At 41.4% G+C, this 25,152-nt stretch overlaps 2 protein-coding genes across 2 annotated transcripts; both read right to left on the reverse strand.

Moving 5' to 3' along the window:
- Positions 1-1,164: 1,164 nt before the first annotated feature.
- Positions 1,165-3,103, reverse strand: LOC125169838 (cationic amino acid transporter 3-like). Its single transcript, XM_047865618.1, has one exon. It carries the CDS (start codon positions 2,935-2,937, stop codon positions 1,165-1,167), a length of 1,773 nt encoding a protein of 590 aa, XP_047721574.1. The 5' UTR covers positions 2,938-3,103.
- Positions 3,104-5,666: 2,563 nt separating this feature from the next.
- Positions 5,667-24,532, reverse strand: LOC125170577 (cationic amino acid transporter 3-like). Its single transcript, XM_047867278.1, is given in 5 exon segments — positions 5,667-6,067; positions 6,070-7,263; positions 7,266-7,619; positions 23,458-23,661; positions 24,434-24,532. Coding segments are annotated over 3 exon segments (1,770 nt in total). The 5' UTR covers positions 7,441-7,619; positions 23,458-23,661; positions 24,434-24,532.
- Positions 24,533-25,152: the final 620 nt, after the last annotated feature.

Genomic DNA, 25,152 nt, shown 5'->3' on the forward strand with positions numbered 1-25,152 from the left:
CATCAACTGATGAATGGATAAAGAAATTGTGGTTTATATACACAATGGAATATTACGTGGCAATGAGAAAAAATGAAATATGGGCTTTTGTAGCAACGTGGATGGAACTGGAGAGTGTGATGCTAAGTGAAATAAGCCGTACAGAGAAAGACAGATACCATATGGTTTCACTCTTATGTGGATCCTAAGAAACTTAACAGGAACCCATGGGGGAGGGGAAGGGGGAAAAAAAAAAAGAGGTTAGAATGGGAGAGAGCCAAAGCATAAGAGACTGTTAAAAACTGAGAACAAACTGAGGGTTGATGGGGGGTGGGAGGGAGGAGAGGGTGGGTGATGGGTATTGAGGAGGGCACCTTTTAGGATGAGCACTGGGTGTTGTATGGAAACCAATTTGTCAATAAATTTCATAAAAAAATAAAATAAAATAAAGAAAAAAATGATATATCCATTAGGGTTAATATCCAAAATATATAAAGAACTTATACAACTCAATATCAAAAAATCCATTTATAAAATGAGCAGAGACCAACAGACACATGAAAAGTACTAATCATCAGTAATCATCAAGGAAACACAAATTAAAACTACAATGAGATATCACTTACTTTGTCAAATTGGCTAAAAGAAAACAGATAAGAAATAATAACTGTTGGCAAGAATGTAGAGGAAAAAAAAACCTATCGTGCACTGTTGGTGGGAATGTAAATTGGTGCAGTTTCTAGGGAAAGTAGTGTGCAGGTTCCCAAAACATTAAAAATAGAATTACCATATAGTCCAGTAATATCACTACTGGATATTTACTCTAAGAAAACAAAAACATTTTTCTAGTTTCTTTTAATAATAATTTTTCAAAGCCAGTAAGGCCACTAAGCATCTACAGACACAACTGTAAAGTAGACAAGTAAAAAGGGAGAGAGACAGCAAGACAGAGACAGAGAGAAAGAGAGAGAGAGAGAGAGAGCAAAGACACATCCTTCACTCTACAATATGTACAGAACCCTATTAGCATTCCCTCACCAACATCCCATGGGAGTGTGAGCTTTCCATGCACTCAAGAGTACTTTCCAAAATCATGCAGAGACAAGACTGCATTTTGGTGTGATGATGTAAAAGTGAATATATATTGTCACTGCCGAGACCAAGGTCTATAGTTTTGGTGCTAAATTAAGTGGGGTTAGCGACTTGGCTGTGCTGGATCCCATAGCTGAAGTAGATAGCAAACCCGATCAGCATGGAGACACCAAATTGGGCCCAGGTGGCAGCTGTCATCTGCATCATAAGGTAAACATTCATGAAGATGCTCAGTAGTGGGAGGAGAGGCAGAGCAGGGACCTTAAAGGGAAGGGGACTGGAGCTCTGTGGCTGTCTCCAGATGACCCCAGTGAGTCCAGTGATGAGCACCAGGAGAACCACAACCACTGAAATCCACACTGGGTCTCCAGAAAGCAGAACTGGCCACCAGGCCAGCACCAGGCAAAGAAGAGTGAGCAGCAGAGCAAGCACTGAGGAGCAAATATAGACAACCCGGCCAGAGAGTGGAGTGGGGGTGGAGCTGCCTGGAAAAAGTAGTCCCTGTAGAGTCAGCCTTTCTACTCCATGTCCATTCTCCTCCTGCACCACAGATTCATTTCCCCCATTCCTCCTCTCAGGCTGGTATCTGAGGATGAGAACACAAACAGCCACCAGGGAATGATTAAACAGGGTCCCAATGGACACGAAGTCCACAAGATGAATGAGTTCAAAGAAGAATGCAATGACTGCTGCCATAATGCCCAAGACCACAGTGGCCACAATGGGGATGTGTCTGCTGGTGTAGGTCCTGGTGAGGACATGGAACAGGAGGCCATCCTTTGCCACCATGGAGATCACCCGACGCGCATAGAACATATCATTCAAGATGGTAGTAAAAAGAGTACACAGAGCTCCAATAGCCACAACATAGTAGGCAGGGGCCCAGCCAATATGTAGAAATGCCTCAGGCAAAGGGCTCCCAGGTTGGAGCTGGTAGTATGGCACCATAAGTGTAAGTGCTGAAGTGACACCAAAATACACCAAAAAGCAGATGAACAGTGAAATCACAATGCCCATGGGGATGGAACGCTGGGGATTCTGGACTTCTTTAGTTCTGGTAACAATATTGTCAAAACCTATAAATGCATAGAAATAGGTAGCTGCTCCACGGAGAATCCCCTCAAAGCCAAAAGGCACAAATCCTCCAGAGCCCAGGGGGCCCAAGCTTAATGTGTCATTGAGTCCAGCCTTTACATAGTCCTCTTCTGTGAGTTTCCAGTTGTGCAGTTCTCCCTTAAAGAATCCAGAGATGATGACAAAGCCGAGAATCAAAAGGCTCACCAATGTGATCACTTTGGTAAATAATACTGACTCCCTAGCCGTCAGAGTCAGTGCTCCTGTGAGCAACAGCACTAGGCCCATAGCAAAGAAGTCTGGATATTCTGCAAGGACCTGGGGAACATGCAGTAAGATTCTCTCATGCAGGGTCTTAGATATCTGGTTTCCAATCAGGTAGTCAAAAGCTGTTGTCCATGCCCGAGCTACACTGGCTGTGCCCGCAACATAGGAGAGGATGAAGTTCCAGCCAGTGATGAAAGCCCAGAGTTCACCTATAGTGACATAGGTGTAGAGATATGCAGAGCCAGAATGGGGAACCCGGACAGCAAACTCTGCATAGCCCAGCCCAGCCAATGCACAAGATAGGGCAGCCACCAAAAAGCAGATCACAGTGGCTGGTCCTGCTTGTTTGCTAGCCACCTCGCCAGCCAGGACATACACACCTGCACCCAGTGTGTAGTCTACACCCAGGGCCACTAAATCCAGAGTGCTCAGCCATCTGAGAGGGGTAGGTTCAGTTTTCTTTTCCTCCAGCTTACATCTGCGTACCAACATTTGACCAAATCTGTGAAGTTCCTGACGCAGCATTCTGGCTGGAACTGAAGAGGTTTGTAGGATCAGAGAGCTGTAGCAAGTCCAGGGTGTGGAGAGTCTGGGATTATCTTCAGTGAGGCTGAGTTAAACTGATGGCTCAGGGCTGCTGAGTTCAGCTTCTCAGGCTTCAAAGCTGCTATATTGTATTTCTTCTGGTATGTGCTGTCCCTCCACAATGCCTAAGTAAACAATAAATATTTGCTGAACCCATTTCCAACCAACCAACCAAAGCTCAGGAGTCCCATAGTACCTGCACAGGTATCGCAGAAAGTGACATCAAAAGACATCAGAGACAAATCAGCCCTGCTTTCCCTGTAAAAGAAGTGCCAAATATCTCTCAACATTCTGTTATTTTACACACCACATGACACAATCCTCTTTGGGTTCATCTAACTCATGCAGTTTCGTGTACTAATTAAGCTATAAGAGGGGCGTCAGGGTGGCTTAGTGAGTTAAGCAGCTGACTCTTGATTTTGACTTAGGTCATGATCTCACAGTTGTGAGATTGAGCCCTGCATCGGTCTCCATGCTGGACGGGAAGTCTGCTTAAGATTCTCTCTCTCTCTCTCTCTCTCTCTCTCTCTCTCTCTGTCTCTCTCTGTGCCTCACTCACTCATGCTCTTGAAAGAAAGAAAGAAAGAAAGAAAGAAAGAAAGAAAGAAAGAAAGAAAGCTGCAAGACACAACAGAGCATGAATTTATTGCGCATAATTAACATGTGGGATGTTTGCACAGTGCTTAAGCATGGGTTATGACACATTAAATCACAGACTAGAGGGTCTCATTGTAATTAAAGAAACATTTTTAAATATCACCTGAGTTTAAAATACAAATATTGATCCCCTAGTCTTAAAACCCTTAGTCCCCAAATCAGCTACCCAAGGTCAGATGGCACTTTGGCACCCTTTGTCCTCATTCTGTATCATCAATTTAGCTGTACTGATGGCAAAGAATGTACAGCCCAACCCTTCACTCTACCCACCTAGGCGCACAGTGGGTGCTATGAGAAGAGAGGAAGAGGGAGAAAGAGGCAGGGCCTTCATAATCCCTGCAAGAACTTGAGAAACAGGCTATCTGGTGAGGAAACAGTGGAGTAATAGGTGAAGCAGCCAATCATGGGTCCATTACTAAGTAGAGAGAAGAGCCAGCAAGGTGGTTTTATGAATGCTGACATTAATAAACCTCACCCAAAGCAACCAGGCAAAATTTACTACAACTTTTATGTCCACAGTTTATGAGAATATGATGAGTAGGGAGAAAAGAAGTAAGTCACCTAGCTCAGTAGTTCACAACCGAACAATTCCTTCTGTCTCCTCCCTCTCTGGGTTCCAGGAGAGAGAGTTCACTCCTGCAGACATTCTCCTCATTGGCCACACTGTGCTCTATAAACACCCTGGGCCATCTGTGATGTCAGCTGTCAACAGCCTGGATACCCTGCCTGATCTATGAGCTTGTATTCAATACTCAAAACTCCCCATTAAATTTTCACAAGGAATTTTTAACTTGCTCAAACCATTGTCTGAATATGCCAAATATATTTTCTTAGTGAAGGAAGTGTATATTTTCTTAGTGAAGGAAGTGTATTCTGAACACTGCTTCATTTTCCTGTGCTCTTCCCAGTGTTGCTCTCTCTGCCTAGAAGAGACTTCTAGGGCAGTGGACCTGTATAAATGTTTCTCCAAAGGAGACATACCGGATGGGCAACAGACACATGAAAAGATGCTCAGCATCACTAATCACCAGGGAAATGTAAATTAGACCTATAATGAGGTATCACTTTACACCTATCATAATGGCTAAAATAAAAAAGACAAGAAATCACAAGTACTGGTGAGAATGTAGAGAAAAAGGAACACTTATGCTTAGTGGGTGAGAATGTAAATTGGTGCACCCACTATGGAAATTACTATAGAAGTTCCTCAAGAAGTTAAAAATAGAACTATCTTATGATCCAGTATTTACACTATTGGGTATTAACAGAAAGAAACAATTTTTTTCTAGCTCCTTTTTATTTATTTATTATTTTTTTTTTCATATGAAAGTTATTGCCAAATTGGTTTCCATACAACACCCAGTGCTCATCCCAACAGGTGCCCTCCTCAATACCCATCACCCACCATCCCCTCCTTCCCACCCCCATCAACCCTCAGATTGTTTTCAGTTTTTAAGAGTCTTTTATGGTTTAGCTCCCTCCCTCTCTAACTTTTTTTTTCCCTTCCCCTCCCCCATGGTCTTCTGTTAAGTTTCTTAGGATCCACATAAGAGTGAAAACATATGGTAACTGCTCCTTTTTAAAATGTGTTTTAGTTTTTATTTTGAGAGAGAGAGAGAGAGAGAACACAAGCAGGGGAGGGGCAGAGAGAAAGGGAGAGAAAGAGAATCCTAAGCAGACTCTGTGCTGTCAGTGCAGAACCTAACGTGAGACTTGAACCATGAGATCATGACCTGAGTTTATATCAAGAGTCAGACACTCAACTGATTGAGCAACCCAGGCACCAATTTTCTAGCTCTTTTAATAAGAACTTTTTAAAATCCAGTAAGCAGCTACAGACACAATTAAAAAGTAGACAAAATTTAAAAAAGGAGAAAAAGCAAAGACAAATCCTTCACTATGTAATAAATACAAAGTCCTATTAGTGTTCCTCCACTAACATTCTGTGGGAGGCCTAGCTTTCCATGCACTCAGGAGTATGTCCCGTTATTGTACAGGAAGACCAGACTGCATTAGGGTGTGATGATGTCAAACCAAATATGTACTGGCAGGATCCCATAGCTGAAGTAGATAGCAAACCCAATCAGCATCCAGACACCAAGTATAGCCCAGGTGCCAGCTGTCATCTGCATCATAAGGTAAACATTCATGAAGATGCTCAGTATGGAGAGGAAAGGCAGAGCAGGGACCTTAAAGTAAAGGGGAGTTGAGCTCTGAGGCTGTCTCCAGATGACCCCGGTGAGCCCAGTGATGAGCACCAGGAGCACCACAACCACTGAAATCCACACTGGGTCTCCAGAAAGCAGAACTGGCCACTGGGCCAGCACCAGGCAAAGAAGAATGATCAGCAGAACAAGCAGTGAGGAGCAAACATAGACAACCCGGCTGGAGAGTGGAGTGGGGATGGAGCTGCCTGGAAAAATAGTCCCTGTAGAGTCAGCTTCTCTGCTACAACTTCTCTATTCCCATCCCACACCTCTGCTTCATTTCCCCCATTATGCATCTCAGGCTGATACCTGACAATGAGAACACCAAAAACCAGCAGAGAGAAAGCTAGCAGGGGCCCAAGTGACATGAAGCCCAGAAGATCAGTGAGCCCAAAGAAGAATACTATGACTAGTGCAATAATGCCAAAGATCACAGTGGCCACGATGGGGATGTTTGTGCCAGTTTGGATCCTGGCAAGGACAGGGAATAGGAGGCCATCCTGTGCCATCATATGTATCACCCGTTGTATGGGGAATATAAAGTCAAAGGAGTTGATAGAAAGACAGAGGAATCCAAAAGCTACAACATAGTAGGCAGGGGTCCAGCCAATATGGAGAAATGCCTCAGGTAAGGTGCTCCCATGTTGAAGCTGGTAGTAAGGCACCATGAGTTTAAGGGCTGAAAAGACACCAAAATACACCAAAAGACAGATGAACAGTGAAATCACAATGCCCCTGGGGATGGAATGTTGGGGATTCTTGGCTCCTTCAACTCTGGTAATAATAAAAGTGAAACCCACAAATGTATAGAGACAGGTAGCTGCTCCACGGAGAATCCCCTCAAAGCCAAAAGGCATAAATCCTCCAGACCCCAGGGGGCCCAAGCCAGAGGTGTCATTGAGTCCAGCCTTTATGTAGTCCTCTTCTGTGAGCTGCCAGTTGTGCAGGTCCGCCTTAATGAAGCCAGCAATGATGACAAAAATGAGAACAATAATTTTCATCAATGTGGACACTTTGGTAACCACAGGAAGCTGCCTAATCTTCCAAGTCAGAAATCCTATGAATAACAACACAAGGAACACAACAAAGAAGACTAGAACATCTGCAAAAACACGGGGAACATTTAGTGAGATGCTGTCATGCAGCATCTGAAATATCTGGTTTCCAAAAACATTGTCAAAAACTAAGATGCAGGCTTGGGTCACAATGCTTACAGAGACAGTATTTATGAGGAGGAGGTTCCAGCCAGTGATGAAAGCCCCGAGTTCACCTACAGTGACATAGCTGTAGAGATATGAAGAACCAGAATGTGGAACTTGGGAACTAATCTCTGCATAGGTCAGCCCAGTCAACACTGAAGTTAGGCCAGCCACCAAGAAGCAGACCACAATGGATGGTCCTGCTTATATCTAGCCACTTCGCCAGGCAGGATATAGACAATTATATTCATTGTATAGTTCATACCCAGGGCCACTATATCCAGAGTGGTCAGGCTTCTGGCAGTCTCAGCCACAGGTTGTTCCAGTGTACGTCTGCGTACCAGCTTTTGACCAAATCTACAAAGTGCTTGACACAACATTCTAGCTGGAATTGGAGTAGATTCTAGGATCTGAGAGCTGTGATGAGAGCAGGGAGCCTAAGTCTCAGATCAGGTTCCGTGACACTGAGGTAAGCTGGGTTGGGTTGGGGAAGTTGCAGCTGGTTGCTCAGACTTCAGTGATGCTGCTTCATATTTCTTCTGCTATCCCTCCATAATGCCTAAGACATGGTAAACAATAAATATTTACTGAACAATGGTGTTCAACTAACAAACCAAAGCTCAGAAGTTGCATGTCACCTGGTACAGCCTGAATATCACAGAAACTGACACAAAAGGACATCATAGAAAAATAACCCTGCTTTCCACCCAGAAAAACTGCCAAATATCTCCCAACATTCTCTTCTTTTACATAATACATGGCATAATCCCATTTTGGTTTGTCAACTTAATGTAATTTCATGTACTAATTAAGCTGTAAAACACTACAGTTATGTTCACAGTTATGAGAGTGTGATAGGTAGAGAGCAAAAAAGTAATTCACCTAGCTCAGTAGCTCACAACCAAAACAATTCCTTCTGTCTCTTCCCTCTCGGGGTTCCAGGCGAGAAGGTGAGCTCACTTCTGCAGAAAGTCTCCTCACTGACCACAGTGTGCTCTATAAACACTTTGAACCATCTGTGATGTCAGCTGCTGGCATCCTGGAGAATCTGCCCTGTTCTGTGAGCTTGTAACTCCCTATTAAGTTCCACAAGGAGTTATTTTTAACTGACTTAAAATATTATCTTAATATATCAATTATATTTTCTTAATGAACAAATCCTGCATGTGTTTCCTCCTCCTCTCCCCTAGCTGCTATTCAAATGTCCCCCTCCTCAAGCGGAACAAAGTTTTAGTTGAACAATTCAGAGGAATGTCCTAGAAATAACTAGTGGAAAACAGAGAAAACAAAGTGATGGAGCCCCACTCTCCTCCCTACTTAGGCTTTGTGTTTTCTTAATTTTATTTATTTATTTTTATTTTTAAGAGAGAGAGAGCAGGATCAGGGAAAAGGGGCAGAGAGAGAGAATCTTAAGCAGGTTCCATGTTCAGCCTGGTGCCCATTGCAGTCCTGGGATTATGACCTGAACTGAAATAAAGAGTTGGACGCTGAAATGACTGAGCTAGCCAGGCGCCCCTCAGGTTTTAGTTTTGAGAGAATTTTAGGAAATGTTGTCAGAGGTTTCAAAAGAGAGAAAGACCAGGTCAAACTTAAAAAGATCTCTATAGATGATCAAGAGGACCCCTTGGATTATGGGTCAGACCTTTCTACAAATCCATCTAGACTCTTTATTTGCCATTCACCAGTTCCAATGTTATGATTTACCAAAAAACACCTGAGACAGATAAGGAAGGTCAATTAACTCAAGGAACTTTCTACACTATGAATGTGATTGATGTGTCCCCACTCATGTCCAAGCCTCAAACACTTCAGTGCTTCCCCACTGCCCTTCCTTCCTTCATAGTCTTTCCTTCCTACATCATCTGACCCTTACTTATTCCTCCAGCCTCTTGCCCTTCTCACTTCCTATTCCAGCTGCAAAATCCCATATTCACCCTGTTCCCTTGCCTCTAATGCCCTATTAGCACTTCACATACTAACCCCCAATTCTCTTTCAGTTCCCAGCTCAGAAGTTGCTTCCCCAGAAGTCTCCCCTGACCCTTATGCTGCCCTTCTGGTGTGCTTTCATAGCACCTGGGTTTCCCCCATATTCCATTTATCCTGATGTGTCAGAATTCCAGTTCAGCTGCCTGTCTCCTCCAATAGACTGTGAGTTAGCTCAATAAATATTTGTTGAACAAACGTACAAACTGAGAAGAGAAGCCTGAAAGAGCACATAACCCAGAATTCCTATCTACTTGAGTTTGAGATACATACTTTGTAGCCAAGCAACCTTTATGCACCTGGCTCAGGTAAAGATATAAATGGTATTACCTTCCTTGTAGAAGTCAATCAAAATGAAAAGTGTGAAGCAAAATCTACCTGTGATAAAAGCTTGATCTTCACATTGTTCACGGCAGGTATAAGCCACACATAGCTGATAAAGAATAGTTTGCCTTTGAGGACACTTGTTTAAAACTACCAGGCTGCCTTTGGTTACAGGCAACCACCCACCCATGCCCTACTTTTTTGAAGGCATCATTCTCAGGCCCTATAATCTAGGTAGCATGTCCTTAGGCAAAGGTTCTCACTTTGGGGGACAGAGGGAGGCATAATGAAGGTACCTGGGGACATCTTCAAATTTCATATCCTGTCTCTCTGGAGATTCTTGTCCAATTAGCCCTGTACTTCCCATGACTGCTCTAAATCACCCCAAAATGAAAAGAAATTGTCCTCAATTTCAAAGGGAAGATATTCTAAAAATTTCCTTTACAGGAAGGCAGCACAGTTTGGTAGTTAGGAGTTAATAAGGCTCTGCAGGTAGACTGTTCAGGTTCAAGTCACAACTCAACTTATATCAGATAACTTTGGACAAAGTAGTTAACCTCCTGGGGACTTAGTTTCCACAAGAGTCAAGTAAGAATGAAAGTAAATACCTCGTAGGGTAATTGTGAGGAGTAAGTGAAATGATGCCTGCAAAGTACTTACCTCAGTGCCTAGCAAACAACATGTACTTAATATAACCTACCTAATGTTTAATATGGAAATCTGACCCAAAGTTTCCAAACTTTGAAAATCAATTAGTCTTTATAGATATATAGCCTCAAAATCACCCACTACAACTCAAGCCTGTGAGCTAGCTGTCATGAGACAATTAAAAGTTTTATTCTTTTGCAGAGCAGAAGCTTTTTATCTTGATGAGGTCCCAATAGTTCATGTTTGCTTTTAATTCCCCTGCCTTTGGAGACGTGTCGAGTAGCTGATGAATGGATAGGGAAGATGTGGTTTATATATATACAATGGAATACTACTTGGCAATGAGAAAGAATGAAATATGGCCATTTGTATTAATGTGGCTGGAACTGGATAGTATTATGCTAAGTGAAATAAGTCAGGCAGAGAAACACAGATACCACATGTTTTCACTCATATGTGGATCCTGAGAAATTTAACAGAAGATCATGGGGGATGAGAGGGGGAAAAAAAGTTACAGAGAGGGAAGGAGGCAAACCATAAGAGTCTCTTAAATACTGAGAACAAACTGAGGGTTGATGGGGGGTGGGGGAGAGGGGAAAGTGGGTGATGGGCATTAAGGAGAACATCTGTTGGGATGAGCACTGGGTGTTGTATGGAAACCAATATGATAATAAATTATATTTAAAAAAAAGAATGATTTGGAATAGAGAAACCACAAAGGAGATGTGGAAAGACTTAAGATTTAAAATTTAAACTTATATATATGAAAACAGTATAAATAAAAGGAAAAAAAATAAATGTTTTATTCTATATATTTTGCCTTGAATCTCAAAGAACTCTAATTAGACACACTCATACATGCTGGTGCTAAACACATGGGGGATCTAGGCTTACTGAGTTATACCAGGCATCAAAAAATGAAAGAGTTGAAAATAATAATAACAATAATAATAATAATAATAATAATAATAAGAAGAAGAAGAAGAATATTATCCTTGCTTACAGATGCCGCATCTCATTTCTGGAAGAGGCAGGGCTGAGTACTATAGAGGTAAGAGCAATTAACATTATGTCAAATTTTTGGATTTGAGCCTTGTTTTTTCTGCTTGACTATATAATCTCTTCCGGTTAATCCCTCTAAACCCAGATTTCCTCATCCACAAGAAAACTTACTTCACTTCCCTTACTGGATCAAAATGAGAATTCCAGGGGCGCCTGGGTGGCGCAGTCGGTTAAGCGTCCGACTTCAGCCAGGTCACGATCTCGCGGTCCGCGAGTTCCAGCCCCGCGTCAGGCTCTGGGCTGATGGCTCAGAGCCTGGAGCCTGTTTCCGATTCTGTGTCTCCCTCTCTCTCTGCCCCTCCCCCGTTCATGCTCTGTCTCTCTCTGTCCCAAAAATAAATAAACGTTGAAAAATGAGAATTCCATGAGAAGATACAAACTATCATGTACTCCTGGTGGGAGTGTAACTGGCCACCATCCTGAAGCACAATATTAGCGGAATTAAGAATGTACACCCCCCCACACACACACACAACCCCTCTACAAGGTAACACCCAAAGGAACCTCTCTCCTGAGTCCATAAGGAAGCCAATATGAACACGTTCAATGCAGGACTGTTTGTGGTAGCAGGGAGTTGGAAGCTATGCCAGCATCTGTTACTAGAGGGATACATAAGTAAAATGTGCTGTATGTGCACAATGAAATACTACACAGCAGTCAGAAATCATACAGTAGATTTACATACAGCAACATGGGTATATCTCAAAAATAGTGTTAGGAAGCAAAAGCAAAAGCAGAATGAAGTGTATAGCACAATATCACTTATGTAAATTTAACGAACAGCCAAAAAATGTGTATATTTGTCAAGGATACATATATATCTGTTTAAAATGTCACATTATTTCTCTGCTCAAAAGCTTTCATTGGTTTCCCTTTTTATTCAGAGTGGGAGCCAAAGTCTGAACTTACAATGGCCTACAAAGTCCTAGAGTATTTGTCACTGACCCAGCTACTTCTTAGCCTCTCTTTCTCTCTCTTCCCATTTTCCTCACGCTACTGGCCTCCTAAGAATTCTGGTTTCCTAACATACCAGGCAAACCCTCACCTTAGGGCCTTTGCACTAGTTGTCTCCTATAACTGTACAACTTCTGGCCCAGATATCCACATGGTTGCTTCCTTAATGGCATTTCATTAAATAGCACAAAACTGTGTAGCAATGCCTTCCTCAATCACCACATAAAAAACTTCACAATGTACCTTACCCCCCCATCACTTATCCCTATTTAACATACTATAAATTTTACGTATTTATTTGTTCATGATTATCTCACTGCCAAAGAATATAAGCTCCATGAAAGCAGGAATTTTTTATTATTATTTTGCTCCTGGCTGTATTCTCTGCACTTACAACTGAGCCTGACACATAATCACCACTCTGAATTCATTGCGTGGATGAATGTATCTAAATAAATGTATAGAGCATGGATTGGAGGAGCATTCATTGAATACACTAAAACATGTGTCTCCAGTGAAGAGAGGAAATGAGATTAGAGATCAGGATGAAAGGGGAAAATAAAATGCATTGATACAGTGCCTGACAGGGGGCGATGGTGCTAACAGTCCATGACTGAGGGAGAGGTTGACTCCACTCTGTGCACTTCAGGTTGAACAAAAGAATTGCATGAGGTGATGTTGTGAGAGGACCTGGTTCAGAGCCTGAAAATGGTGGGCACTCAATAGATTTAAAATGAAGGGCAACTGGATCCTATAATCATCAGAACATGGAGAATACAGAGAAGAAATGCCTGCTAGAAAGAGGGTGGAGAACAAAGGGTATCCGACACCCCTCCTACCAATTCTCTCCAAACACTTTTCCCTTTTCCCGATTCCTCTTTCTCCTTCAGCTCCTTCAATTGTCTCTGGAGACTCCTTATTGGTCACTAAGGATGCTTGTACCACGTTTCTCTCTCTGGGGACCTGTCTCCAGCCACCAACCTCCCAACAAAGACACAACAGTAGTTATTGACATTTATTGAATCACAGGCCCCTCTAAGGTTAGTCACCTCAAAAAAATGTCCTACACTCTTCTGAAGTCCATCCATGGATCATGAGTAGGAATCCCAGAGGAGGACCATCTGCATGGCAGGGGTGTAGATGGGTAATGCTTTTGATAATATTTTTTCCCTTCAAATGTGTTGTGCAGAGTGGTCCTTGTGCTTTTTCCATATTTACTAAAGATGAAGGACAGGGGTCTACAGATCAAGTATGAAGATACTAGAGAAGCAACCCAGAGAACAAAATATCTGGGAGTAGATAATCATGTTTGATGACTCCAATAAAAACAGACAGAACAAACAAACGAACAAGCAAACCTATAGAAGAGAAAGCAAACCTATGATTGGGAACCATGAGAAAGACGACCACAAATACAGCTTATAATAACACAGAGAAACATCGTCTTCAACCACCATGTTCAGAAATGCCCTCTCTCCGTGCAATAATCTATGATTATTTCAATAGTTTATATTCAGTTCAGACTCTCTGACTAAGCTGTCAGAGACCGCCCCCTAATTCTCCCCCTACCCTCAGGACTATCACCTCTTTCCTAACTCTGCTTCTTCCATCCTGACTTACCCTTCCTGAGATGAGCCCCTCACCTGAGTAAGTACCCTCCCTGCCAGGGATGTCTTCCTCACTCCTTTCTGTCCAGTCTTGATGCTCTTGCTCTTTTCAACACTAATCTACAACTTTACCCCTTGTAAAGTTTTTCTTAAGCCTTTCTTAAGCCATCCTGACTGATACCCATCTCCAACCTTCTGCCCCTCCCATCAGCACTTACAGCCAATCATGATGCTCAATTAAAACTAATTTTCCATTTCTACCTGCTGGTGTCCTGAGTGTGACACTTAAATTTCTTTTTTTTATTATTTATTTATTTGTTTTTTTAATTTTATATATGAAATTTATTGTCAAATTGGTTTCCATACAACACCCAGTGCTCATCCCAAAAGGTGCCCTCTTCAATACCCATCACCCACCCTCTCCTCCCTCCCACCCCCCATCAACCCTCAGTTTGTTCTCAGTTTTTAACAGTCTCTTATGCTTTGGCTCTCTCCCACTCTAACCTCTTTTTTTTTTTTTTCCTTCCCCTCCCCCATGGGTTCCTGTTAAGTTTCTCAGGATCCACATAAGAGTGAAACCATATGGTATCTGTCTTTCTCTGTATGGCTTATTTCACTTAGCATCACACTCTCCAGTTCCATCCACGTTGCTACAAAAGGCCATATTTCATTCTTTCTCATTGCCACGTAGTATTCCATTGTGTATATAAACCACAATTTCTTTATCCATTCATCAGTTGATGGACATTTAGGCTCTTTCTATAATTTGGCTATTGTTGAGAGTGCTGCTATGAACATTGGGGTACAAGTGCCCTCTAAAGAAGACATCCGGATGGCCAACAGGCACATGAAAAGATGTTAAATTTCTTTATAGTCTAAAAACTGCCAGAGGGCAGCACCAGGATCCACCTTCAACTCTCACTACCCAGGACAAGGATCTACTCATAATTGTACCAAGCAACTAAAAGAGGAATTTGACAGATAAAATGAATTGATTGATTGATTGATTGATTGACTACTATATCTTGAGATTCCTAGAAGTAGGATTTTATTTTCCATTGGAAAGAGAGAAAGAGCCAGTCCCAGGTAGAAACAGGAGACCAGATAATGCATCATCTATTCCAACAGTGTTTCCTTCGGATATTTCCTAATGAGGGTCTTGGGTCTGTGAATGTCGATTTCACTAGGAAACAGTCTCTCCCAAAGGAGGTGTTAACTCAGGAAAAATTCTTAGAGAAATGCAGAGAGGCCAGAAAAAATAAAACCAGCTTCTTTGAATTCCATAATGCCCCTAGTTCCCCATTTACTCAGTCCTCCCTGTCTTTCTTGGTCTCTGAACTCCTTCCAAATTCCAAAACAAAGTTCTATCCCAGAAAAACTCCCGTCAAATCCAATATTCACCCACTAAATTAAGGCCCTCTTGCTTTTCCAGCCAGCTCCACCCACTTTCCTTTGTCCTGGAGGGTCACTGTGCTTATTCCTCTGTCTCTAGAAGGGTACTGCCCTCACTCTGTACCTTTTCTTTTCAAAACATTTTTCCAATGCAGTAAGTTCCACTGGTTCTTTCCCATGGTTGGGTGTTAACACTCCTGCCAATCAGGAAGTTGGCCTTGTGGCTTCTCCCAAATACATACAAAGATAGTTTGGATACCAGCTATTTTGCTACAAGTTTGATGAAGACCTGTGAAGGAGACTACTGAGACTGTTAAATAATTATTTTCAAGTTCTCAAAGTTTCAGAGAAGTGGACTTTAAATTCAACATCTCCAGAGATTATATCAATCCCTCTGTATTTAAGCACAGCTTCTTTCTGATCCCAAAGTATATAAATTCTCTCATCCTCCTTAAAACACAAACATCCTTCACCTCAAGTTGCTTACATTCCTGCAGTAGGAAGCAAACAATAAATAGATAAGTAATATGAATATATATTGTGTTAGATTTGCAATCAGTGTTGCAGAGAAAAGGGAAACAAGAAAAGGTTATGATATGCTCAGAGTGGGTGTTGTGATTATAAAATGGGGATCTAAGAGAGCCTCACCTTCACACTGTTGTGCAACCGTCACCACCATCCATCTCCAGAACTTGTTCATCTTCCTTAGCTGAAACTCTGTACCCATTAAACTCCCCATTCTTCCCTCCCCACAGCCCCTGGCAACCAACATTCTACTTTCTGTCTCTATTAATTTGACTACTACAGGTACCTCCTATGAGTAGAATCATATAATATTGCTCTTTTGTGACCGGGTTATTTCATTTAGCACAATATCTTTATGTTGTAGCTCATGTCAGAATGTCCTTCCTCTTCAGGCTGAATAAGATTCCATTGTGTGTGTATCCTACATCTTGTTTATCTATCCATCCACTGGTGGGCATGTGATTTGTGTCACCTTTAACTGTTGAGACTAAGGCTATTATGAATACGGGTGTACAAATATCTTTTTGGGTCCCTGCTTTCAATTCCTTGGGATATATACCCAGAAGTGGGGAATGCTGGATCATATGGTAATTGCATAGGTAATTTTTTGAGAAATCACAGTGCTGTTTTCCACAGCAACTGCTCTATTTTACATTCTCACCAGTAATGCACAAGTGTCCCAATTTTTCCACATCTTCCCCAGCACTTGTTATCCTTTGGGCTAGTAGCCATCCTAATGGGTATAAGGTGGTACTAAGTGGTTATTTTTGAGAAATAACCAGGAGGCCTGTGGGGCCAGGACAGAGTTAAGTGAGGGGGAAGCAGTAGGGGATGAGGTCAGAGAGAGAGCAGGAAGCCAGATCCTTCATATAGGGTCTGAGAGTCACTGTGAGGACTTTGGCTGTTACTCTGGGTGTGATGGGAACTGATAGTTTCACATGCTGCCTACTGATTTTCATGTTCTGTGAGCTAAGTATTGGGTTTTAAAACCAAGGAAAAACCTCCTCCAGAGTTTGAATACAAGACGTAGAGGGAAGTTTTGTGGAGTTCTCAACAGATCTTTGTTGTTTCTGGTAACACATTGAGGGCTGAACAAGATGTGTTCTTGTTTCTGCTTCCCTCTTAGACACCAAAGAAGACATGCCATATGGCCACCCATGGGGCAGTAACATGATGGATTGCTTTCACTGAAGCTGTTCACTTTCTGGATTATCTCTAGGCAGGACCCCATCACTTAAAAATCAAACAAAATTTATGTTAGTATCATTCACTATTTCAGGTTATTCCCACCATTATTGTGGATCTGGAATCTGATGAAATTAGGACTTCAAAGACAGGGGTAGCGAGACTCTCAGAAAGGGGAGCAGGAACCATATGCATCAGATACTCACAAGCCTTGCAAAATTAAATAGATGGATCCAGTCCAAAGCCCCAGACGCCTCAGGAAGGACTGTCAAAAATGTCTGAGATGCATTTGTGGAGAGAGAGAAGGACCCAAAGAGAAACCTGAAACCACATTTCAGAGAAGCAAAGAGTACCTCCCATGACCTCACTAGCTCTGGGCCACAAGGATGAAAGCTTCTATATCCCAATGAGAAGTCCAAATAGGTATACAGCTTCTCAACAACAAATAATCTGGAGAAAGTGGCTGCCAAAGCACCATTTATGAATGTTAGAAAATATAAACTTGTGTGTTGGTAGTGGGGAGATATATGGTAGAAAAGGAGAGAATTATGTGATTGTCCATGCTGGGAAAGGAGGAGGACTGGAATCAATTTTCACTATGACATTCTTATGATTCAAATGGGGGCAGGGGAAATAAATAAGTATAGTATAGAGGGAAGTATATTATGGAAATGTAATAACTAATTTCTCTCATCAAGGAAACAGGCTATGTACTCCTAGGTCCTGTGTGCTATGTTTCTTTTCAGCTGACAACCACCTTATTCATCATCCACTCTCAACTCATTATGATCACTACCCACCCCCAGGGTAAAGAGACTCCACAGTTTGCCTATGCCACAGTCCCAATCTCATTTCCCTTCTCTGTTGGATCATTACAGATGTACTGGGTTACCTTTAAGCCTTCAAACATGTATAATAAAAATGGGACTCAGATATAGGAGAAGGCTGCTCTTCCTCCTCTCCTCAAGTATAAAAATAATAGATCTAAGTGACAGTGAAAATTTTAGGTCATTCATTTATTTGATCATTCAAAAATAGTTAAACACCCTTTAAATACCTGTCCTAATGTTTGATGGTACCAACACAATATGGAGGAAAAAGGCATTTCCCTGCCTACATGGCACTCATTGTTATTAACAATGTTCTTATATAATATTCCTGCCGAATATCAAAATTATCCATGTCAGGAATGACAGTAGGAGGAACTGTTGCATTTTAAAGGAGAATAAAGAGGCATGACAATGAAATGCAATGCATAACCTGGGACTGCAGCTGGATTAGGGATAAACATTTTACTATAAAAAAATTGAACTTGTAAACTTTGAATATGGATCATATATCATATATACATGCACATGTGCACACATACAAACATTGGAGAAAATAAGCAAATGTGGCAAAATATTAACAACTGGTCAATCTTGGTGAAAGATAATGGGTGTTAATTATATTATTCTTACAACTTTCTGTAGGGTTGAAAATTGTCAAACAAAAATGGGAGGAGAAAAATAAGAATATCACAATAGTAAAGGTTATGGACTCTCTTATCCTAAATTCCCTTTATAAACAAGCTTGCCATCACTTGGTTGGAACAAAACCCCATCCAGAATGATCTAGCCCCCAAACAGGAACTTTAGATCAGAGGATTGGGCAGGAAGACAGAATTCCCTTGTCTTTGATTTACAGTCAAAATTGTCACCAAGCAAAAATGTTTGGAAAGAAACCACAACCTTGGCTCATGTTAGCACAGTTATGAACCCTAGAGGTGCTGGGAAACATCTGCAGAGGCTGGAGGCAGAGAACAATGGTATCAGGCAAATAGGGGTACCAGGTAAATGTGTAAGATTTAGGGATACATGGAGAGAGTGGTGAAAGTGAGCCAGAAGTTGTTGAGCTGCAAGTGATGCATAGATGTTATTTCATTTAACCTCCATAACAACCCAATGAAATAAGTATTATTATTACACTTTACAGACTGAGTGGCTAGACAATTGTCCCAAGCTCATATTACCAGTCCAAAGAAGAGCTGGAATTTGAACTTGGTTCTTTGTTACTTCAAAGACCTTGTTTCTCTACTGCAGCACCCTATCTCCACAAAGAGTCAAGACTCTAGGGTGTGGCTATTTAAGGAATATTTGAGCTAGTTCTTATCTTTGTGCCTAGGAAACCTGCTGATGTTTTCCCTTTCCTCCCAAATACATACTGATGGGCCAGAGCTAGAAGTACTGGGGTCATTAAACCTCAAAGCTCTATCTAAACAATGCCATGCTAAACTCCAAACCTAATCTAGGGCTAAAGTGTCTCCACACTATCCTTTTAGATGCCAAGAAAGATTCCAAAGCATCCCCGTAGCCATTCCAATAGTTCCCAGGTATGATTTTACAACTAAGTGTAATTCCTGCCCAGAGCTTTAGCTCATCCCCTTTGCTTGGCTTCTAGTAAAATATAGTATAGTAGACCCCTAGATGCCAAATATAAGACACTTTCCTGGGCATTAGTGTTCCCCATTGTGACCCATGTCTGTGATCAGCCCTGAGCTCACAGCATCTATAGCATTGTTAATATTTATTAATCATCCAGGCGCCTAGGTGGCTCAGTTGGTTAAGCATCCGATTTTGGCTCAGGTCTTGATCTCAAGGTTTGTGGATTCAAGCCCTGCGTTGGGATCTGTGATGATAGCTCAGAGTCTGGAGTCTGCTTTGGATTCTGTGTCCCCCCACCCCCGTCTCTCTGTCCCTCCCCCGCTCATTCTCTATCTCTCTCTCCCTCTCAAAAATAAGTAAAAAAACATTAAAAAACTGAAAACAAAAATTTATTAATCACCCATGGAAATAAGCACAAAACCAGTGGAAATCAGGTGTCATTACAGACTTCTTTGTCCATTTTTGGCCCTCCTCATTATTTTTAAAACTTATTAAGAAATATGGACTTGGCAAAAGAATATGGGTATTATAAACATATTATTAGTATAGGATGATCAACAGAGAAGATAGAGGATTGTCTTTCTGTTGTAGTTTCTAAGGAAGCAAACCCCAAATATGTGCAGAAGAAGAGGATTGACAAAGCAGCCTTTAAGGAGCCTGACTTTATTCAGGGAAATTACATACAAATTTGGAACAAGTCTAAGAAATTTCAGCTGAATCATTGGTTACTGATATTTTGGGATCACCAAACTAGCCTTCTGTTCAATTGAGGTGACATGAAATCACTTAGACATTTTGCACCTTGTCCATTCTAGACTTCTATTTAGTGTGTTTCTATGCATTGCTAATATAGCATATCAAGGGCCAGCCTCCTGCCATACTCCCTGGTCCACCATCCTGGTCCATAAAATGGGTAACTCTAAACAATGAGATCCTCTCATCTCTCACTCAGATTCACTCAGTAGACATTCAAGCTGCCTTGAAGCAGGATAAAGCCTAAATCACATTCTTCACAACCACTACACTGCACCAGATAACCGAAGTGTGAGTACTCTCTACCCTCCTTCTGGAAATGACACTTTTTGTCAACTCTTAAAAAGACACCCCCACCCACTCACAGCCAGATCTGTTGTTTCCTGCCCTCTATTAAATATAAACTTCTAATATTATATTTCCAAGGCTTTATTTTCACTGTTCTTCTACCACTTAGTCTTACTATTAACTTTTCTGTGGCTCCTGCATGAATAAGACAAGTCTTTCCATACACAGGACATTAACATCAGTCCTCACACAGATTGCCCTTTCTTGAATAGAACTTGCTCTATCCCAACTCTGTCCAACATGACCCTCCTTCTGCTAATTTGTCTGGTCACATCTGCAGATACATAACTGATATTTCCAGTATGCTTTCCTTGTCTCCTGCTCTCCCCTCATTAATATCCAGTGGAATAACTCGCCGACCTAGAATTTTGCCTTGGTGGACACCCAGTTAGGGGAGATGGCAGGAGTAGTAGGTTATGAGGTGGAGCTGAGGATAAGAGCTTCTGCCTGATGATACTCTCAGCTTGTCTTTCCTTCCCCACCTGAAGCCTGAGGTATAAAGAGTTAACTCATCACAACCAAGGAAGTACCCAACCATTTACAGCCCAGTTTGGAGATCTCTATCACCACAAGAAAGTGAAAGTACAAAGTAAGTAACCTGAGTTTACTGAGATAAAGTGACATTTATGATTTGCTCCAGTGTTATCCTCTTGATATGTGACAACTGAACGGTAGACAATGAGGTGTGTTGTTACTTACATGCTTTACTTTATTTGGAAAATAAGTCACTTAATGCTTTAGCAGTAAGGAACATGACAGGATACTCAAAATCCAATAACTACATTTAAGGCTAGCTTGCAGAAAGGAGGAATGGTCAATTGACTGAATGAAGATAGACTAGTATTTCACTTGGTTTAGGAGGATAGGACCATGAAATGATCTTATATCTTAAGCTCCCAGAGAAAAGAATTTTCTGTATTTGCTACCATTTTCCTGTGCTGTCTATAAATAACTAGACAGATGGGTTTGGTGTACTTTGGGTTGGGTAAAAAATGAGAAATTGGATGGTCCCTCAAGTAGAAACAAAAAAAAAATATTTCTAATTAAGAAAGACTGGATTCAATCTATTAAAGATCAGATTTCAACTAAGTATAAATGAATACAAAGGCAAATTCCAAATTACAAAACTCACGCTCCACACTGATTCTTTGTGCAAAAGAACTCAAGCAAAAGCAACATTTTTCTTCCCCCTAAATTATCAACACCACCAAAATTACCCCCAAATCATCATACACTCAGTTATACACAGTGCAAGACAATGATGATAAATAGATAATTCCTCTCTGGGAATTTAACATTTAGGGTATTTCATGAATATATCCCCATCAGCCAATAAAATAAAGATACATAAACTATGAAACAAGAAGGATATTTCTAAATTAGAAGTGAATAGTCAAGGCAAGGACATGTCAAGATCTCAGATGAACTCATAATTGATGGAAGGTAAGAGTAGTAAAGACATCATTTTCCAGTGTGGTGAGAATAAGGATTATCTTCTGTGCAGCGTGGGTCAGCTTGATAATGCCACATGCAAGAGTGGGGAATTAGCCCATCTTGGCATTGTGGATAACTGTTTGACAAGAAAACATCAGTTCAAGCTACATCTTCAGCTTGGGGTATGATCCAATAAGTAGAGTCTCTTTTAGACAGTCCTTTCATGCCCCCACCAAAAACACAAAATAAACTCTACCAGACCTTAAACCAGTAAATCCAGTTTTCCCAACTAGACAGATCCAGTACAATATTTGCTACAGATAATTAGTACTGATCTAGATACTAAAGTATAATAATAATAATTATTATTATTAGTTCTCAGTCTTGGTCTGTGGGGAAAAGGAAAGAGGAGAAAAACCCCTGCAGTAGTAATAAATGTGTAACTTCTTCCCTGGGGAAAGAAAAGTAAAGGTCAGCTAGCTTCCTGGAAACATTGGAAACAAAGCTGAAGTAACCTAATTCAGCTCATACTAAAGAAAATAAATATCCAAACTTACTTCCCAGGTGTCTTCCGAGAACAACCTCACCAAATGGATCATTTAACAGGCATCCTCCCATATATGGTCTTACATTGTACTGTATTCTGTTTGCATATTACCAGGAAGAAGCCTTTGTCTCCCTTTCTAAAATAAAAACTCCTTAGGTTATCATGTGCTTTCTCAATGAGGCTAGCAACCCTATTCTGCAAGTGAATATTTCTAGGTTCAAAGAAAACTTGAACTTGAAGGAATGGCTGTCCCGAAACTGTCTGCTCATTGGACCAAGAGGAAACAACCACCTCCTTCAACTTACCTATCCTACCACCACCAGCCCTACACCTCTCAACTCCCATCCCAGTCTGGCAGAGGCTGAATTCCAAGTCAGTGAAATGCATCCTGATGCAAACACGCACAAACATGCAGACCAACTGTATGTAAACCAAATCCATCCACACAAATTTAGCCCAAAATCTATATACATGTAGACCAAAACATTTTTGCTTCCTCCCATAATACCTATGGAGTCCCTGCTACATACAAACACCACACTAGTATCATTGCACCACTATTTGGGTAAACAGTCAGATAGCCAGGGTTTCTTTGGACGCTGTGTAGACTCCATATTTTTCAGTATCATTCTGGGATGGTTATGAACAAGGCATTTTTTCTTAGTCCCTCTGGGAAAACTACAGAGAAGACAAAGTTAACTGCAATGTCTCTCATTCAAGATTTGACACATTTACGAGTGACACATTGATGTCAGCAGTGAAAATCAATTTCTTCTCTACTTCCCCCTATGATTATCTACACACTTTTCTCAATCCCAAATTCTGTCAGAACACCTAATAAAAGTCCTCAGAAGAAAGCAGTAGAAGGATATCTATGTGCCTGTCCACCTTATTTTCCAGTCCTCAACTGTAATGTATGATGCCTTTGTCTATAATGATCACTGATCCACATTCTTGTTTTCCAAGTCTTGCTAAACAGCTTTTCTTTCCCTGCCAAATTCTTCATTTCTTTTAAGCTAAGAATCTAGCAATACATCCAGTGTCCCATCCATCAGTATACTCTCTCTCCACATTTACTAGCATTTGTGAGCGGTCAGAACCCATGGCTCCTTCTTCCATGTACTTCCTCCCAATATACACCTTCAGTAATACACTGCACACAAAGTGGCTTAAGAAAGGCCAACTATCTCTCTGGTTATCTTCCCTTCATACCTTTAAGTGTGTCCTTCTGTCCTCCTGTGTACGGACTCAGCTGTCTCTTTCTCTCTGTTCTCTCTCAGCAGACTGTGCTTGGTTCCTCTCACAGCCCTAGGTAGCTGCTCCACACCGCCACCATCTCCCTGGAAAGTTAACTGTTGTTGTTGTTGTTGTTGTTGTTGTTGTTGTTGTTGTTTTGTAGGAAAGACATCAGATCCTCTGAGTCAAATGAAAATTTTATCATGCCTCAAAGTCCTGAGTTTTTATCCAAATACTGATCAATATGACTACTCCACCAAGATCTGTCTGCCTCACCTAAGCTCAGGCAGTAGAATCTAAAACAACCAGCTTCTGCTACCAGTTTTTAAGGGATACTCTTTATCCCTCTTCCCTAATTGTTTCTAATATCCAGTCTGCTTTGGGATTTATGTAATAATAAAAGAGAAAAGAGATGTGGATAAACCAAAATAATGTATTGTAAAAATAATTTTTTATCAATTTGGAATATACTTGGTGAAGGAAATTAGACCTTCCACATGATTTTGCTTAAACTAAGGTAAAATGAATGTGCCCTCTTGAAGCACATAACATGTATCAACTTACAATGAAGAGAAGTTGAGAAACAGTGGCTAAAGGGCAAGAGGAAGACAACCTAGAAATAAACATTTGACACATATAATCAACAAAACATGTGTTGCACATGGATAGATGTTGTCTGGGCTTTTGGTGTTGTGGTACAGCCCACAGTGTACTTGGTGGTGGGGAGGTGTGGGGTTGGAGAACAGTTGAAGACTCCAAAGGCCTTCGAATTAAAGAGTTGCAAATATGTTTTGTGATAACAGCAAACTGCCTCTTAGAGACCCAGTGTTTTAAAGACCACTAGGCAGCCACACCCTAGGGGAACTTGGTAATCTTGCCTCCTGTAGCCTGACGTGGCCTATAATCAATCCCCACCACTTTTTAAAATTAGATACAAGAGACAGGGAGTTACCTTTGCAGCTGTAAAAATAGATATCTAGCTCCTTCAGCATGGAGGAGGAAGACCTTCAAATCCTTTCTGGTGATGATGGACCACCTTATCAAACTGGACCTGCTATTCTGCAGAGTCCACACCAATGTCCTCCCTAAGAAGATATGATATAGAGACTTTCAGAATTTCCATGAGAAAGTGAGGCAGCAGAGCCAGGTGGAAGAATCTTCATTCATTCAAAGAACATGTCTAAGCATACTATGTGCTGGGCCCTATGGGAAAGACAAAGCTGAATAGAGCAAGCTCTGCTACAGGTCATAAAGGAAAGGCCAGGAAGGAGGGAAGGGCAAAGAGGTGAGAAGGACTCTGGAGAGAAAACGCCAAAGAATAACCTCCCCTGAGGAATATTTTCCTCAGCAGACCTGAGAATATTTCTGGTCTGGAGGAGAACAGAGTGTAGGCCTCCAAATCACTCTGACCCCAGCAAACCTACCTGCCTTTCCCAAACTCCCAAGGCCTCTGGTCTGCAACTTCCAATCCAAAGTCTAGTTCTGGTGTCATGAAAGACACTCTGATCAAACCCCACAGGGCTAAACATCCAGCCACACCCCGAGTTCAGCCTTCTTCCTCTCTTGTTCTTAGTTTTCTTGCCAACTGTATAAACATGAGAAATCACTTACCTATTGGCTGCTTCTGCCTCAGAGGAGAGAGACCTGAGAAGAAAGTGCAATCCAAACCCA

The sequence above is a fragment of the Prionailurus viverrinus genome, chromosome B4 (assembly GCF_022837055.1).
Source record: "Prionailurus viverrinus isolate Anna chromosome B4, UM_Priviv_1.0, whole genome shotgun sequence".
In the NCBI taxonomy this organism is placed as follows: domain Eukaryota; kingdom Metazoa; phylum Chordata; class Mammalia; order Carnivora; family Felidae; genus Prionailurus; species Prionailurus viverrinus.

What these genes read in the sequence shown, in the direction of transcription:
- LOC125169838 (XM_047865618.1), bottom strand. Translation starts at nt 2,937, where the DNA reads ATGCTGCGTCAGGAACTTCACAGATTTGGTCAAATGTTGGTACGCAGA.